The following is an 18,794-nucleotide window of genomic DNA, read 5'->3' on the forward strand; positions in this document are numbered from 1 at the left end:
CACTAGGAGCTCTATTTGGCTTACTTTATTCATATATTAGTCCTAGTAATACAGTAATTTTATGAGAATGGAGATTTGCAGAGGTACCTTTCCTATATTCTCACAGAGGCTTCATCATAATTTAAACCAGGGCCCAGCGGCGTGGCCTAGCGGCTAAAGTCCTCGCCTTGAACGTCCTGGGATCCCATATGGGCGCCGGTTCTAATCCCAGCAGCCCAGCTTCCCATCCAGCTCCCTGCTTGTGGCCTGGGAAAGCAGTCGAGGACGGCCCAAAGCTTTGGGACCCTGCACCTGCGTGGGAGACCCGGAAGAGGTTCCAGGTTCCCGGTTTCGGATCGGCGCAGCACCGGCTGTTGCGGCTCACTTGGGGAGTGAATCATCGGATGGAAGATCTTCCTCTATGTCTCTCCTCCTCTCTGTATATCCGGCTTTCCAATAAAAATGAATAAATTTAAAAAAAAAATAAACCAGAAGATGGGTAGGAAGTAGGTTTCCCTTTTACTTGCGTAAGTGGTTGTTTATTGAACCTTTTTTCTGATCTTGGAAATCGAAAAAGAACCCACCTGAGAAGGGTATCTAGAGACTTAGGCTTCTCATCCCATGGATGGCTCTAATGGAGATGCTAGGGTGTTGGAGACCTGACCCACCTGGCTGGGATTGCAAGCTTAGAGAAGGCGAGTACATCACTTTTTCTGCCCAGCTTTATAGTTCAGTGCCTGGTAGCAGTAGGAGAAAGGCACCCAGGAAGAGGCAGTGCTTGCTCTGAAGATTTTTAAAGAGAAATTGAGGCAAGAACATTATAGGCAGCCAAACAGCAAATGCAACTATGGGAAGGGGGAGGACTGACTGTAGCACAGGGGGACATGTAAGATAGGACTAGACAGATGTTACTCTTTAACTGAACATTCCAGGATTGTGGCTTTTTCATTTTGAATTCTCAGCATCTGGCTGTGAGGTGGTGTTTTTACTGCCATGTTACCAATGGGAAAAGGGGCTCAGAGAGGCTGTGGCATCACCCAACAACCTACTGCTAGAGGTGATACCTGAACTCCACTCAGGTGGGTCTGAGTCCAGGGCCAAGCCCTCCTGTGAGACAAATCGCTCAGCATGTCTCTGGGGATCCAGGTCTGCTCTTTCCACTACTGCTTGGCTTGTATAGTCCTGTTCCTTAATCCAATGCCAGCCCTAACCTACTGGTTCTGAAACATGAGCATGCATCAGAAATATCTCCAGGGCTTATTAAAACATGCACTTATGGTCCTAACACCGATTCAGTTAGTCTGGGACGGGGTCCTATTATGTGCATGCTACCAAGTTCCCAGGTATGGCAGTGCTTTGGACCATATCAGATGCAGAATCTGTTCTTGTACCTGTTGCATAGTTGGTGACAAGTGGCAACTGTAAGAGCCCACCTGCAATGAAAATGGAGAAAAGACCTCAATGGAGTGGCCAGGCTTGGCAGAAATGAGGCTAGAGCTACTGCAGAACCCACTGAGGGGAAGCTTGCCTGAGGATGCTGCTCATTCAGAACTGAGAGATGGCCCCATGTTTGAGAGGGTATTTGGGAACTCAATCTAGACAAACTTTATGCTAACCAGGTTTACCTTCTGAACTTTAAGTGACATGTGCACCACCACCAGAAAGGTTCCCTTTGTTGCTTACACTTATTTGAATTGCAATGTCTGACAATTTCAAGAGTTATGCTGCTCTGGAGAAAATATCAAAGGTACCAAGTTTTAGGAAAACAACAAAATAAAGTGGGGAAACAGACTTCCAATAGGGGTAGAATCTTAGACTAATCCTATCCAATAGGGGACAGTTTCAGGCTAATCCAACTTAACCCAGGTCACAGTGTGAGAGAAGGGCAGAGTTAGAATAGGAATTTGGACCTCGACCCTATCTGTTCCTTCCTTCACAGTTCTTATGGTTTCTTGAGCACTGATCCAAGACAAGAAGTTGTAGCTCCTTCCTTCCAGGAGGTTGCAGTAAAGAAACTGAGGGGACAGTATTGACAAGGTTACCCAAAGGTGGGCTGAGTCAAATGGAGAAGAATCAGCTCATTAACTTAGGTGACTTGAGAAAGTGACATCACATATTATGTTAACTTGTCTAGTGGTTGTGTTTTTATTATTTCTCTGGTAGTCTGCATAGCCACTGGGTCCAAAAATCCTAAAGAGGAACTCTGGAAGTTATGAAAACTTAGAGGACTCAAATGAATGAAGCCACTTATATTTCCAGGCTACAAAAGCCCGTAATTTTCATCAGTACCACCAACAGGAACACTACAACTCCACCCAGCTAGAAAAGCTGATGATTAGCTTCCAGTAGAGAAAGCTGTCGGATGCAGTGAACATAAACATTTAATGGTTACTAAGGGTTTTTAGCCTCCCCCCCAATATATTTTTTCCTTTAACTACTGCTTCCCCTAATCTGAAACTACTACAGATTGATTGGCTAATTCAATTCAAATGAAATATCACAGTTCTTCACGTGGCAATTGGCCCTTGGGGTTGAATTCCTTAACTCAAGTGCCTGTTGTCCGACTTGGAAATTTCCTTGCAGTAGGTGGTGATACTCTGGTTGTTAATGAGAGAGGAATCAGTAATGAGGACCAAACATTTGCTTCAGGTCTGCAATTCAAAGAGGAGCCTGAGGCTCTTTATCCCTCAAGGTCATGGTTTTTTAAGTACATTGCTTCTGTGAAAATAGAAACCTCAATTTCTACTTTTAAAAACATTGAGAATTTTTTTAAACTATTTTATTGTATTGTTGTTGACAATCTTTACATAGTTAATTACAGTTAAAGAAAAAAAAAAGGTTCAGGGGGATAGGGAAGCGGGTAATACTATTATGTCCATATTGTTTCCGAGAATTTTTGAAAGATGCATTCTTGACTTTCTCTTGGGAGAATATTCTCTGTATTACAAAGGAGCTATCAAGCCAAATGGATCACCTCTGGTCAACAGGACTCAGGGACCTTGATTTCTGAGTGACCCAGTGCAAGTAATGGCGAGATTGGAGCTGATTTATCCCTGTGGTCTTGTCCTGGAGGTGCTGTTGGTTTTTGCAAGTTGGCTGCTCTAATGAAGCTTTTCCTCTGAGGTCTCCCAACTTTTCCAGTTAACTAACCACCTGCACCTTCCCACTCACGGCTACAAACAGGAACAACTCTGGCTAGCCTAAGACCCTGATTCACATCTCACTTTGTAAATAGGGAAATGGTAACTTCAAAACGTGACCTGGGCAGGAACACGGTGCCGCAGCTTAGGCGACTGCATGGAGCAGCCGTGTCCCATATTAGAGTGCTTGGCTTGAGTGGTTCCAGGGAGTCCGCTTCTGATCCGGCTTCCTGTTAACATGCATCCTGGGAAGCAGCAGACGCTGGCTCAAGGACTTGGCCACCTACTGCCAACCTCTGACCAGGAGGGAGTTCCAGGCTTCAGCCTGCTCCAGTCTTGGCTGCTGTGGGCATTTGGGGAGTGAATTAGTAATGGAAGATCTCTCTTTCAAATAAAACGGACATTTAAAAGCTAAAAAACAAGGGACTTGTTTGAGGCTACATTGTGAGGACTTTGGTACAGATTTATAGTTACAAAGATAGAACAAGCCTTTCTAGGATGGACTTCACTCTATGTGGGATAGAACTTGGGCAGATAGCTATCTAACCAGGGGTCTGAGTCCACAAAATAACTGAGTCTGTGGGGCTAGACTATGCATGCTGATAATGGGCCTAGCCTGTGAAAAGGATCAGTAGTGATGCTCACTAATGCCTACACTCCATGGGGAAGAGGATCCTTACTGGGCTATTCACTACATTATGTACTTAGCACTTGCCACGTAGTGCTCAACATATAATTGCTGAATGAATGGGATGATCTTTCCTGTGGCTATCTGGCCCTGCAACAAAGCGACTTTTTAAGGAATGGACTGAGTCTGCGTCCCCCAGTCTCATCCCTGGGGACCAAATGGTGCCTGAGAACAGGGTCTGGAAAACACAGGAACACTGGCTGCAATATGTTCCCCACATTCTCCTTACCAATGACATGGACTCAGCGGCAGCTAGCTGTGGTACGTGGAACAAAGAGTTCTTGCCCTGTGGGCTTGTGACCTAACCGGCAGAAAACAAAGCAAGCAACTGGCAGCTTTTCTGTAGGTGTATGATGTTAGGTTAGGCTGCAGAGAAACGGCACTTACCTTGCATGTATGATAATAACAGCAGGAATGATTGTTTCCCATTTTATAGACAGGTCAATGGCAGCCCAGGGAGACATAAAGACTTGCCCTGTGTGCAGAGCTGTGTTGACAGCTCCGCCTGGGGCACTCATTGTTTCTTCCTGTGCTATGTCCAGTGGTTGCTACTCCATTCCATCCAGGAATGCCTGTTTACCTCATCCTGTCCACACTGCCACCACAGGCACCGTCTGGGTGTCTGGTTGGGTCCTTGGAGAGGAGGAAGGCTTTTTAAAAGATGGAAGGCTGAAAGTGGGTCCAGGGAGGTGCTAGATCCTGAATCCCACTGTCCCCACCTCCAAGGACAGAGATACAAAGTCATGACCAGGGCTGAGGTAACTGCTCCACCAAGTTTTGTTTTGTTTTGTTTATTTGAAAGGCAGAGTTACAGAGAAAGGAGGAGAGACACAGAAATAGAATCTTCCAGCAGCTGGTTCACTCCCCAAATGGCTGCAATGGCCAAGGTCGGACTAGGTGGGAGGCAGGAGTCGGGAGTTTCTTCTGGGTCTCCCATATAGGTACAAGGGGCCCAAGCACTATGAGCCTACTACTATGCCAGTGTTCGTCCTGCTCCACACTGCTTTCTGTCTCAAAGCCTCTCTAGAACCTTTCTCGGCACAGGCCTTTCCTGTTGTCTTCTTGTACCACTGTCTATATCTCTTAACTCCTACTTATATACAGTGACTTCTTAGGGAAGAGCCCCAGCTGCCAGGGGGTGCTGACAGGCAGCACCTTCTCAGCCTTCGTTCTACTGCAGGGATGCCTCAGCCAAGCAGAGCAAGAAGTATGCTATGTTCTCTCCCTCTCATGGGTCCTTCCAATGATACTTTTTAAGGGTGGGATTTCCAGAAGCAGTTTAGGGACATTTTTACAACAGGTCTCTGATCATTCAATAGTTGCTGCCTGCTCAACAAGCCTCCTCGTTGGCTGGCAGATGTGCAGAGGAGTGAGAAAGGATCTCCCAATCTGTGCTTCCTTCTTGAGAGCCCGAACTCCAACGATCAGTGTTCACGTAGTCTGACATGGGAGCAACTATTTCCTGGACCCAGATCTCTGCGAGCTCCTGGCGGAGAGGATGTGATGGGCAAGTGATGCTTTTGCTGTGGGAGCCTTCTAAGAGGCAAGGATGCTCAGGCCAGAACTTTGTGGCTCGGAGAACCTGCAGCAAAAGGCCAGTTACAGCCAGCAGCCTGCCTTGATCAGCATACCTGTTCCAGTCTCACAGTCCAGTTGTAATTCTTATTTCTGGAGGTGGGGATGATGGGGTGCTAGTGAGGGGAGCTCCTGAGGAGGTGGAGGTCCCTGATACGGTGTTGGCTGCTTGGCTGGTTCGCATCCCAGCCTTGGATGTTCCTGAGCTTAAGTGTAGGTGGAAAATCACCTCCAGCCACTGGTTGCAGCCAAGCGATTACAACTGCTGTGGGATTGTAGGGATTTCAGCATCAGCCTCTGGAAGGGTAGCGTGTGTGCACAATCCGTGAGGCTTTTGCATTGATGAGAAGCTGGAAAAAAGACTGAGTGCATTCGCGTCATTTAAAGAAACTGCCACACATGTATAGCTTTGTATAGCTTTGTATAGCTTACACATGCTCTATTTCTATTGTAGCCGGAGCCTGGTCCTCTCTTGGTCTGGCCTGCTGAAAGCTCCACACTAATCTTCAGCAGCCACGCCCGTGCCTACACTACAAAGCTATACCTAACTAGAAATCGCTGCCCCAGAAGCGTCCCCCCAGGTCCCTGGCAGCCCCCTCCACAAGCCCCACCCCCGCAGGCCCTGCCCCCACTGTGGCGCTCAGCAGTTGGGGTTGAGCACGCGGCAGGAGCAGGTGCTGCGGAAGAAGCGGCACTGGCAGGAGGCGCATGGGTCGCAGCAGATGGGCGCTGGTGGCTTGCAGCTGTTGCGGGTGGCCACGCAGGGCGCAGGCATCGGGGGCCGGGGCTGCACCGCCTTCTTCATCGCAGCTTTTTTCTGCAGGGGAAACGGCCGGGCTACCCGAAACAGCCAAACGCCCAAACGGCCACGCACACCCACCCGTCTTCATCTCGCCTCGGAACTCCTACTCCATTGGAGGCCTCCCACTGGACATGCCCACCTTCACAGGGGCAGCTCAGCAAATCCTTGCGGGCTTCCCCAAGTCGAGTTCCCCTGCCTCTGTCATCCGAATTTACCTAGTGCTGAGCTGGCCCCTTTCTCTCGCTGGAGGACCCCATCCAGTTCCAAAGTTTTTAACTATTATCTCTGTAGTCCTCTGTTGGCTCCTCAGTCTACCCAATTAACCTCCACCGCTGGGCCAGGTCACCTTCTTCTCACACATGCTCCAGGGTGCCAAAGGAACCGGAACCTTTTTTTTCCTTTTTTTTTTAAAAGGAACCTTTTCTAAGACCTATGATTGTATCCCTCCACACCCCACCCACAATGTTTTTGCATTTGAAACATAAACTTTCTTTGGTCTTAGGGACCCGTGACTTGGCCCCTGGCCACCTCTCCCACTTTCCTCCTGGTGGCCCTGCTGGCCTTTTGGTGTTCCAGCAAGAGTTCCTGCTGTTAAAAAAAAAAAAAAAAAAAAAAAAAAGAGTTCCTGCTGTTGCAAGCCTGAGCACAGTCCTTGCTGGGTGTCCCACGTGAACAGCTACAAGCCCTCTGTGTTACTGAGAACTTGAGGTGTGTTTAGTGCCACTGAGAAACCGAGTCTTAAGTTTTTATTTACTTTTGGGTTTAAGTTTAAAATTTAAAGCCGAAGCAGTGTGAAAATCTTTTCCCACTAAACACAAATTTATTGCTTGGTGAAGATTGCATTTTACTTTGTTGAAAGTTTAGCATTGACATTGAGATGTGTTGTGTCAATTACATATGCTATATTTCAAAGTCAGCACAAAAAATTTCAGTAACTTAAAGTTGATTACATATTAAGATGCTAATTTGGGGGATAATGGGGCTAAATAAAATACTAAACAGCATTTTTTACTTTTTAAAAATGTGGCTGCTAGGAAATTAAGAATTGTGGCTCTCAATGTGTTTCTACTGAACATTACTGAGATTTTTAGTTTTCTTTTTTTTTTTTTAAAGATTTATTCATTTTATTACAGCCAGATATACACAGAGGAGAGACAGAGAGGAAGAGCTTCCATCTGATGAGTCACTCCCCAAGTGAGCCACAACAGCCGGTGCTGCGCCGATCCAAAGCCCGGAACCTGGAACCTCTTCCGGGTCTCCCACACAGGTGCAGTGTCCCAATGCTTTGGGCCATCCTCGACTGCTTTCCTAGGCCACAAGCAGGGAGCTGGATGGGAAGTGGAGCTGCCGGGACAGGAACCGGCGCCCATATGGGATCCCGGGGCTTTCAAGGCGAGGACTTTAGCCGCTAGGCCACGCCGCCGGGCCCGAGATTCTTAGTTTTCAAAAGCTGCTTCTTTTAGAAAAGTATTTCCTAACCATTTGCCACTTCTTTCTCTCTCTCTCATGACCACATTTTGATTTCTGCACAGCCTTTATCATCAGGATTTATTTTACCTATTCACCTGCCATCTCCACAGGAATAAACTCCAAAAGCAAGGATCTCTCTTTCTTATTACTGCTATAGTCCCAATGTGTAGCATGCAAATATATTTGTCATTCTATGAGGGTGCTTCAAAAAGTTCATGGAAAAAATGGAACTGAAAGGAAAGACAATTTGGAAATTCATGTGCTGATTTTTTTCATGATATATATTGTCCATATATGAGACTTTTTTTTGGCAACAGTATAAACTCATATTTTTAATTCTACTTTTCTGTGAACTTTTTAAAGCACCCTTCCTCTTCTTACCTGTTAGTCGTTCGATCTGCTTGTTTACTTAAGAGCCAGCTAAACCAGCCCAGAGAAGGGCAGGGACTTTCTCAAGCTCAAGTCCTACCTCCCAGTACCTAGTCCTGTACTCATGGCTCTGGCTGCAGTTGACGTGGTAAACAAAGGCAAACTAAAGCAGGAATCATGTATATATCTCCATAATGCGACCGCAGGGTTTGTTAAGGTGTGGGAGCCTAAATTACCATGGCGTGAGTTTAGGTGATATGCCAACACCATCTGATTCTTTTGAGTGAAGAAAGAATTCTTATTTGGATCTCTTTCAATGTAAAGGTTCAGCTGGATGCTAGGGCGTCCTGAATGCCTCTCTGACACTGATTCACCTTTTGCCACAGAGAGCAGACCTCTGCCTAAGGCAATACCATCCAGCAGAATTCACTGTTTTATTTTTACCTTATTTATTTCTAAAGCTATCTTCTATTTATGGCAAGGGATAATGGTTTCCTATCATAGTAATAAATACAGTTAAAAATTTTTATTTTAAATAATTAGGCGAGCTGCAGACAATGGCAAAAGAGAAAAACCTGTGCAAATGGTTCTGAAATGACTGGGTTTTTGGAAATACTGCATTCATCCAAGGAAAGAGTGATAGTGAAATTTCAGCAGGCGGCTAGCTAGTCTGGGAAGCTGCTCTTTCAGCAGGTAAGCTATGTCCATGCATGTCAGTTTCCTGGGCTTCTGTGGGGGAATCTGCTTCAGAAAGCCTACAGGTAACTCTCCGTTTCTTTCATTGACACAGGTTTGGAAAAAAAGCTCTTCATTCTCAACCAAAGTTTTTGAGTCCTGTCTTTTTAAATACGGTCCCACTCTCACAGAGAACTCCCAGGGCATACCTTGGAAGACTTCTTTTCCGCTTCCTTTCTGCTGATGCTTTTAGATTTCTTGTTCAGCGCTTCAAAGAGAAACAGGAGGAACAAAACCAGATGTTTCTAGAGGCTCTGGGTTGCAGCAAAGTGGGAGGAGCAGAGGGGGCCCCAGGAAGTCTCAGGTTAGGGGAGAAAAGGAGGGACTGCCTGGATTAATCACATGTTGGGGCTCAGGCCAGCAGGTTCTTGTTAGCTGGCTGCTGACCTGGAGCCAGAGACTGACAGCACAGTGTCTCCTGAGGGAAGGTACAGGTGAAAGCCAAGGAGGTCCTGGCTGCCTGTGGCATCCCTGAGGGGCCTTGTCCCTTTTCCTGGTTGGCCCTGGGCTATTCAGAGCTACTCAAAGTTCTCCTTTTGGGTTGGGTCTGTCAGGGGCAAAAAATAATAAATAAATAAATTGTGATATACTGAAAATAAACTCAGGGTTTTACACATTATGTCCCTGTGCTTCCATATTTCTATTTTCTACTTCTCAGAACTTGGAGCAAGGCAGACCTGATTTGAATGCTTGATCGTGCCATGTAACCTTCATGTGGCCTTAGGTAACCCACTTAACCTGTTACTCAGTTTTCTTGCCTGTAAAAAGCATCTGTAACACTCACCACATGGGACTGTCTTGAGGATAATGAAGTTTGCTTATGAAGCCAAAAGTCTAGCATATTGAAGCTAATCACTGCAGTTAGTCCCGATATTATCCAGAATATCCTCTTTTCCTAGCTAGGGGCAAGGCGGTAAAGGATGCTACACTTTTAAGCTTAGGTTCCAGATTTAAGCACCTGGGTTTGAATTTTGGCTCTGCCAATTAGGACCTGTGTGATATTGTGCTAGTTAATTTCCTCAATTTCCTCAACTATGAGATATGAATAAACATAATAACTCACAGTATTTTCTATTAGTGTCAGGTAAAGTTAAAGCAGATCTCCAGGGCCAGGCTCTAATGACCCACATGTTTTCACTGGAGCAGTCATTTTCAACCCTGGCAGGGCAGGACTGACTTGTCCCAGACTTGGTTATTCTGCGGCAATAAGGAAGCATTTCCTAAAATTTATTATCCTTGGTAGGAGTTTTGTGGTTCATCAAGTTTCAGAAATGTTAAGTTACACACAAAATTCTTCTCAGCTTAGAGGCTAAACCACGTACTAGATTGGTGGCATGCAGCTTTCCCACACCAAAGGAGTCAAGGGATAATTTGTTCCCCCACGATTATTTCAAGAATGACTATGACCATGGGCAGTGGGTCCTGGTAGCAGCTTGGGGAGCAGGCTTGACGTCCTGCAGCTCCTTCTCAAGGGCTGGGTCACAGGTCAGGATACTTACCCACGATAGAGACAGAAGGGAAATCCAGTAAGTTCATGGAGAAGTTGCACCTCAGACTTTGGTCATCTCTGGGTTTCTCCTCAAGTGCCAGGTGGCTGCAGACAGTGAGAAAGCACAGGAAGACGAGCAGGGTGGCCAGGAGCAGACGAGTGACATCCATCCTGAGAAGCCTGAGTGGGACAGAGAAAGTGGCAGGTGGCAGGTGGGACAGGGTAGCAGGAAGAGGATGTGCCTTCCTGCTTTCTGTTTCTTGGGGCTGGTGTTCTGATCTGTCCTTCAGGAGTCCCAGTGGAGGAAAACCAAAGCTTAGAAGGAAAGGGACATTTATAAAGGAAGAAAAAAAACACCCCAAAAAACAGAGAGACAGAGAGCAAGAGAGAAAGACAAGAAAGGGAGGGAGATTGAAGCAAAGAGAAAAGAAATGCTTTGCATTGGTCTTTGCTGCCCAGGGGGTGAGTATTGACTGTTTCTTAGCTGCTTTTTTTTTTAAAGATTTATTTATTTTAAAAGAGTTATGAAGAGAGGGAAACACAGAATTTTTGTCTACTGGTTCACTCTCCAGATGTCTGCAATGGCTAGCGCTGGGACAGGCTGAAGCCAGGAGCCAGAAGCTGCTTCCAGTTCCTACATGGGTGGCAGGGGCCCAAGTGCTTGTGCCATATTCTACTGCTTTTTCTGGACTATTAGCAGGAAGCTGGATTGTAAGTAGAACATCCAGCACATGGACTGGTGTCCATATGGGGTACTGATATCAAAGGCAGCAGCTTTACCCATTATGTCACAGTGTTGCCCCATGTTTGTCTGTTTTAAAGTGAGTAGCCCCAGGAGCCCTAAGGCCTGGGAAACATTGCTGAAGAGCTCCCTAGCTGTGCTTCACACAGAAGGAAGGCTAAATGAAGACTGGCTGAGAAGGATGCAGATTAGCGAACAGGTTGTATGACATGAGTCAGATTCCTATGGCTGGAAGGAACGAATGCAGGTATGGTTTGTGTCAGGAACCTGGGCCTGTGGATAGGTTGACTGGATTGCTGCATTTATGAGCTGGCTTTTTATGGATGCAGACAGACCTCAGGCTGGATTTCTGTCTGAATGCCTGTGTGTGGCTCGTAGCTTCAGTAGCATCTGAGTATGAGATCCCATTCATCACTCTTCATTTTTCCATTTTCTCTCCGTGACAAGGTTCCCTGAACTCTGCCCGTAAGACACAGTGAGAGAAGAAAACAGTCTGTTTGGGCTGGTCCTGACTATTGCTGGGCTCCTGTTACAGCAACCTGGCGAATTTCTCATAACCCTCAGCTTGGCTAAAGAAAAATACCCTGTGAGTCTGTTAAATGCATGAAGAGGAGGACCCAAAAGTTGTCTCTCACCTTCATTCCAAATTTCTTTTCATTAAAAAAAATTGATAGAGTTATACAGAGAGAGAAAGAGTAAGTGAGAGAGCTTTTCCATTTGCTGGTTCACTCCTTAAACGGCTGTAATAGCTGTGGTTGGGCCAGGCCAAAGTCAGGAGCTGGGAGTTTCATCTGGGTCTCCCGTGTGTGCACATAGACCCAAGGACCTGGGCCTTCCTTCAGTGCTTTCCCAGATGCATTTGCAGACAGCAGGGTTGGAAGTGGAGCAGCTGGAAGGCACCAATATAGACTGATGGTGTTGTAAGCAGTTGCCTTACCTGCTATACCACAGTGCTATCCCATTCTAAATTTCTTTCAGTTGGAGGGGTTAGTCCCGTCCTTTTGAACTCCATCCTTAGCACTAATATCAGATCTGATTTCTTCAGTTTTTCTCATCATTGCACATTTGATATCATAAACTGGCCACCAGTTTTCTTTCTCAAAGCCAAGTAAGCCTGGTGCTTACCAGGCTGGGTAGGAGTCAAGACCAATGGATTCTGTTTTTTTTTTTTTTTTTTGACCAATGGGTTCTTGCATTGGCTCAAGTATTAGTACGATACATGACTTTAGACAAATCCATTGTTTTTGTCAGAACTTAAGTTTTCCCTTTTTGATATAAAATGGACTTAATCAGTAGTATATATTTGTTTAGCAAGGGAACTCTTTCTTGAAAATCACTGATGGGGTGTGGGGTGGACAAACATTTAATCCAGTGGTTAATCTGCTCATGTGTTGGGGGCCAGCCTTGTGGTATAGCTGGTAAAACTGCTCCTTGCATTGCCAGTCTCCTATTTAGGCTTTGGTTCCAGTCCTAGTGATTCTACTTCCAACCCAGCTCCCTGCTAATGGCCTGGGAAAAGCAATAGAGGATGACTCAAGTGTTTGGGCCCCTGCTACTCATGTGGGAGACCCAGATGATGTTCCTGACTCTAGTGTGCTCAGCTCAGCCATGTCTGTTGCAGCCATTTGAGGAATGAACCATCAGATGGAGGGTCCATTCTTATTCTCTCCCTGCACCTTTCTCTCTATAACTCAAACTTGAGAGAGAGAGAGAGAGAGAGAGAGAGAGAGAGAGAGAGAGAGAGACTTGACTCCATCCTGGCTGCTGTGGGTATCTGTGGAAGTGAACCAAAGGATGGTCTCTGTCTCTGTTTCTCAAATTAAAAAACCAAAATAAAACAAAACAAAAAACTTGCTGTGTAGATGTGATGACACAGCAAGCTAATCCTCTGCTGTACCAGCATCCCACATGGGCACTAGTTCTGGTTGTTCCACTTTTGATCTAGCTCTCTTAAGACCTGGGAAAGCAGAGGAGGATGGCTCAAGGTCTTAGCACCCTGGCTAGCATGGCAGACCTCCTGGATCCCAGCTTTGAATTAGCTCAGCTCTAGCATTGTGGCTGTTTGGGTGGAAGATCTTTCTCTCTGTCTTTCCTTTTCTCTGCAGAAATCTGCCTTTCATACACATTATTTTGCACAGGCAGGTGCATGACCCAGTTCGACTTTACTCTTTGTCCAGGGAGCATCTTTCCCAGTCAAGAAATCTCGGCCTCCATCTCTCTTTTTTTCCCTCCCCTGATTTTTCTATTCTATCACTCACCAAGTTTTACTTTATGTTCCCTTCAAATTATCTCATATTTTCCATCTGCTCTTCATCTAAGCCCTTCCTTTCAAAGGAACAAGGTTTGCACTGACTCCTTCTCTCTGCTTTTGTTCTTACTTCGCTAGCTTCATTCACTGTCTCAATTAGCCCTCATCACATCTTCCCTTTCCTCCAGGGCTTGGTTCAAATGCCAGCAACAGAACATTTTTTTTTTTTCTGTCAGCACCAGACCAGCACAAATAGCTCCTCCAGCTCTTAAACTGAATGCCTTATTGTTTGGGATATCATTGTTTTATAATTGTCTGTGTGGATTGTTTTCATCAGTTAGATTGAGGGTCTTTGTTTAAAGGAGGTGAGACAGTACAGCTTAAAAAACACAGGCTCGCAGGCAGACAGATGTGACTTCACTTCTCACAGGTTGTGAGAGGGCAAATCCTTCAACCACTCTGGGCCTCAGCTGTTTCATCTGTGAAAAGGGACATCATTAAACCTACTAGACAAGATGTTTTGGGAATTAGAACAGGATCAGGATTCAGTGAAGTGCAAATATCAGTTAAACATTATGATTTACGTATGTTTATATAAGTTATGTCCTGTAATTTTATATTTTCTAACTTTCAAGTTCTTGGAGTTTTAATTTTAATACTAGTCCATAATGGAAGGTTCTCCTAACTTTGAGTTTCAGATGAGGGTAGGGGGCTGGAGAGTAGATATAAAAAAACCTTGTTCTGATCAGGCTGAGATCTGATGGAATAGGTTAAGAATTGGCCAGGTTGCTCTAAGTGGAGCCCATTTGTTACACTGCATCCTCAGAAAGCTGACTGAATTCTGTGAGCCAGTTTCCTCATATGCAAAGAGGGTAGAAATCTTTGTGTTTGTCTGAGACGGCTATTGAAAACACGGAAGGAATGTTTGAACAGAGCTTCTCTAGCAGTGTTTGATATTCACTATTACAGTGGTTTCCTGAAGCTGAAGCTCTTTCCTGTTCTGCTCTTTTGGCCCGCTTTCTTGCTGGATGTTTCTTCTAACTAATCCTAGAATCCTATCTGCACAGTGAGTGACAGTATCCTCTTTTCCTCTTGACTTTTTTTTTTTTTTTTTACTCACTTGTTTTTATTGGAAAGGCAGGTTTACAAGGATAGACAGAAAGATCTTCCATCTGCTGGTTTACTCCCCAAGTGGCTGCCACAGTCAGAGCTGAGCCAATCTGAAGCCACAGAGCTTCTTCTGGGTCTCCCACAGGAGTGAAGGGTCCCATGGCTCTGGGCCATCCTTTACTGCTTTCCCAGGCTACAAGCAGGGAGCTGGATGGGAAGTGGAGCAGCTAGGACATGAACTGGTACCCATATGGGATGCTCATGCTTGCATGGTGAGGATTGGCCAATTAAGCCACTGTGCTCAATTGGACCCTCCTCTTGACTAACATCCCCACAGCCCTGCATGTCTCTGAGGTCCCTTAGCCCTCATTCTCCTTAATGGCTTCAGATTCCCTGTGTATGCCCAGAATTCCTGCCACAGGGCCAAGAGCCTATCGTCAGCTCCCAGCCATTGTTAAAACTGTCCATGCTCGTTTGCCTTCCTCCTTATTTCAAACCCCAGAGTTTCTTGGAATCTAACTCTTTGTCCAGTTGAAAGGCTGTTCTCGCTTAGTTCACTCTAACTAGAGTAAGCAGGGTTGCCTGGGAAGGCTTGTACGTTTGGATTAAGGAAATGGCACTGAACTGTATTTAAATAGTCCCTGCTTCTCAATCTCTAGGCTTTCTCTTCCTGATAGTCCCTCATTCTTGCCAATGCCACTGGCTGGGCTGCTTGGCTCGGAGAGAGATTTCTCCTTCTCTCTTCTTCTTCACATGCAATTGATAATTGTAGTAATTCTCACTCCCTTGTTTTAAGTCCATCCCAATCTTTGCAGTCCTTCCTATCCATAGGTGCATAATTTTTCTATCTGAGCTTCCATAACAACCAAATCACTATTTCTGCTTGACTTTAGGACATATAACTAGGCTAAAATTCCTTTTATATCCCATTTTTCATAAATTTACTCTTTCATATATATTTATATTCATACACACATACACATATATATTCATCTATCCACAAATAGTTGCTAAATGCCCACTGAAAACCAGCACTACGTATGTTCTTGGGTTGCATTTATGAACCAGATAGACCTGGTACCTATCCTTACAGAACTGACATCTTATCAGGGAAGATTGACAGCTGAGCGAGTAATTATGACAAAGCTAGGGGAGACCCAACCAGTGTGGGGGCTAAGGAAGTCTAGGACAGATGGGGTGAATTGCAGTTAGCTATGGTTGGAGAACAGGTGGTACTGGGGAAGACACTAACAATGATATGTAAGGAGATCAGAGAGAGAATGAGGATGATGTCCTTGAAAAATACCTGAAGCTCAGTAAGGTTGACAGTTATAAAGGGAGATGGTAGCAGGGATATATTGTGATGGAACTTGCTTGGAGAATGGGCTATCTTCAGGTCAATGGAAAACAATAGAAGATTTTTGAGTAGGGGTAGGGACTTACTCAAATTTTTGTCAGAATATCCCTCTAGTTGCTAAATGGAAATGCAGGGGGCAAGAGTGAGAAGGAAAACCAATTGAGAGGCTGCCACAAGATTCCAAGCAATATTCTTTTTTAGGGTTCATTCTGATTTCAAATGAAACACCAACTCCAGGGGCCTGGCGCGATGGTTCAGTGGCTAGAACCTCTCCTTTTCCATGCCTGGATCCCATATGGGTGCCAGTTCAAGTCCCCATGCTCCACTTACTTTCCAGCTTCCTGTTTGTGGCCTGGGAAAACATTTGAGGATGGCCCAAGCCTTGGGACACTTCATCCATGTGGGAGACCCAGAAGATGATCCTGGCTCCTAGCTTTGGATCAGCTGAGTTCTGTCTGTCATATCCACTTAAAGAGTGAAGCAGCAGGCAGAAGATCTTTCTCTCTGTATCTCTGCCTTTCCAATAAAAATAAATAAAAGCTTCAAAAATTAAACAAACAAAAAAACACCAACTCCACAGCTCAGAAAGACACCAGGGTCCTCCTCAACCTGCCTGCCTTCTAGTATCCTTTCCAGCTATCTCTTTTCTTCATTCATTCCTATTTGCATTCCACAGAACTTAGACCAGAACCAGACTGACTGATCTGGTATGGGGAAGTGCAGTTGAGCTTGGCTGCCTCCTGATCTGCAAGTGAGGCTTCCTAAGCCTGACCACAGAGCTTGTACGTACTTGTGTAATGTTCACTGAGGCTGAATGTATAGATCTTCATGACTATTACACTTCTTTGTCTTTCCCACATTTCAAGTAGCATTTGTTTGTGAGCTAAGAACAGTTTTTACATTGTTTTAACTTAAGAGAAAAAGAGAATATGACAGAGCTCCCATTCACTGGTCCACTCCTCAAATGCTGGCAATGGCCAGCGTGAGCTGGCCAGGACTATAATTGGGGGGTCAAGAACTCAATCCAGGTTTGCCACATGAGTGGCTGGGACCCAATTATTGGAGTTGTCCTTTGTTATCTCCCAGGGTCTGCACTGGTGGGAAGCCAGAAACAGGAACTAGAGCTGTAAATAAAATCCCATCATTTCATTATGGGACATAGACATTTTAACTGCTAGACCACAGACCCATTTCAGTTTCTTCGTTTTTAAGGGGTTGTAATAAAAAAAAAATCCAACAAAGACATATGTGATTTACAAAGCATAAAGTATTTATCTCTGGCATTTTACAAAAATGTTTTTTTTCTAATCCTTGTGTAAGTTTTTTTTTATTTTGATTTTTTTATTTTGTGTAAATTGTTAATATCATGAAGGACTTGACCAAGCACACACATTGTATTTGCTCTGTCACTATCTAACAGATGGAATAATTGCCTTTCTGGGTAAAGATGTTAGTGTTCCTTATTAATGTGACTTCGGAGAGAGAACTTATGCCATTACTAATCAATAATATTTCTCATTAATTTATCAGATTTCAGATTAAACACAGAACTGAGTACTAGTGAGAAAAGACTCAGGACTGTTAGATTTTGATTGTTAAATGTACAGAACCAACAAGCCGTTGAACTTATCTGGACAATAACATGCTGGACTCTATGCTTGGTATATGCTTGCAATGAAAGAATCTCAACTGAACTTGAACTGTGGTTATGCAACAAGGTGGAGGAATCCACCATGGGGGAGGGTTTGGTGGGGGAAAATCCCAGTACCTATAAAAATGTGTCACATAATGCAATGTAATTAATAAAAAAAAGAAAGAAAAAAATGTACAGAAAATGTCTGCATCATGAATAGTTACTCATAATGTTTGAAACTTTCTATTATACCATGCTTTCCAGAATTAATAAAGGTTCAATCCTGGAATACAATATATTTATTAATAATTCATTTATATAATAAAATCCTAGAATACAAATAAAATATAATTATTGGAAAATATATTTTGAATAAAATTAAATATGTATTTTAAATATTATTACATAGTTATGATGTCTTCCAAAAGCTATTTTGTATTTAATTTTAGCTTTTTTTAAGGGTTTATTTACTTTTATTGGAAAGAGAGATATACCGAGAGGAGGAGAGACAGAGAGGAAAATCTTCTGTCTGATGATTCACTCCCCAAGTGGCTGCTATACCCAGAGCTGTGCTGATACAAAGCCAGGAGCCAGGAGCCTCTTCTGGGTCTCTTGCATGGGTGCAGGGTCCCAAGACTATGGGCCATCCTTGATTGTTTTCCCAGGCCACAAGCAGGGAGCTGGGTGGGAACGGGGCTGCCGGGATTAGAACTGATGCCCATATGGGATCCCAGTGTGTGCAAGGTGAGGACATTAGCTGCTGGGCTACTGTGCTGGGCCCAATTTTAGCTTTTTGATTGTTGTTCAAAAGATCATCTTTCAGGGCCCGGCGGCGTGGCCTAGCGGCTAAAGTCCTCGCCTTGAAAGCCCCGGGATCCCATATGGGCGCCGGTTCTAGTCCCGGCAGCTCCACTTCCCATCCAGCTCCCTGCTTGTAGCCTGGGAAGGCAGTTGAGGACGGCCCAGTGCATTGGGACACTGCACCCGCGTGGGAGACCTGGAAGAGGTTCCTGGTTCCCGGCATCGGATTGGCGCGTACCGGCCCGTTGCGGCTCACTTGGGGAGTGAATCATCGGACGGAAGATCTTCCTCTCTGTCTCTCCTCCTCTCTCTGTATATCTGACTTTGTAATAAAAATAAATTAAAAAAAAAAAAAAAGATCATCTTTCAGAAAGCAGAACTTCAGTATCAATGGATATTAGCTAGAAGGACAAATCAGAAATAAATTGTCTTGAAATGGTTGGGAAATCTGAGTTAGCAAAGCAAGTACAAGAATTTGTGGAAAGTTAACTGAGGCCCATGGATAAATCCCATGGAATGAATTGACTGGAGAGAGTTGAATCAACACACAAATTCAACACCACAAATCCATGGGGAATTGGGACAGCTAATGACTTACAGGCATAGAATGATGTTCATGGGACTGGACATCTATAGGGTTGGCTGAAGACTGCCAT

General features: G+C 44.7%; 1 protein-coding gene across 1 annotated transcript in view; it reads right to left on the reverse strand.

Annotated features, from left to right (window-relative positions):
* Window positions 1-6,022: 6,022 nt before the first annotated feature.
* ASIP (agouti signaling protein) overlaps window positions 6,023-18,794 on the reverse strand; it is a 122,415-nt gene continuing 109,643 nt past the window's right edge. Inside the window, exons 2-4 of the mRNA XM_004585736.2 lie at window positions 10,258-10,427; window positions 8,908-8,966; window positions 6,023-6,199 (exon numbers count right to left, since the gene is read on the reverse strand). Of these exons, the coding sequence (XP_004585793.2) occupies window positions 6,023-6,199; window positions 8,908-8,966; window positions 10,258-10,417 (396 nt within the window). The 5' untranslated portion in view covers window positions 10,418-10,427. The remainder of the gene's footprint in view (window positions 6,200-8,907; window positions 8,967-10,257; window positions 10,428-18,794) is intronic.

Source organism: Ochotona princeps, chromosome 22, assembly GCF_030435755.1.
Source record: "Ochotona princeps isolate mOchPri1 chromosome 22, mOchPri1.hap1, whole genome shotgun sequence".
In the NCBI taxonomy this organism is placed as follows: domain Eukaryota; kingdom Metazoa; phylum Chordata; class Mammalia; order Lagomorpha; family Ochotonidae; genus Ochotona; species Ochotona princeps.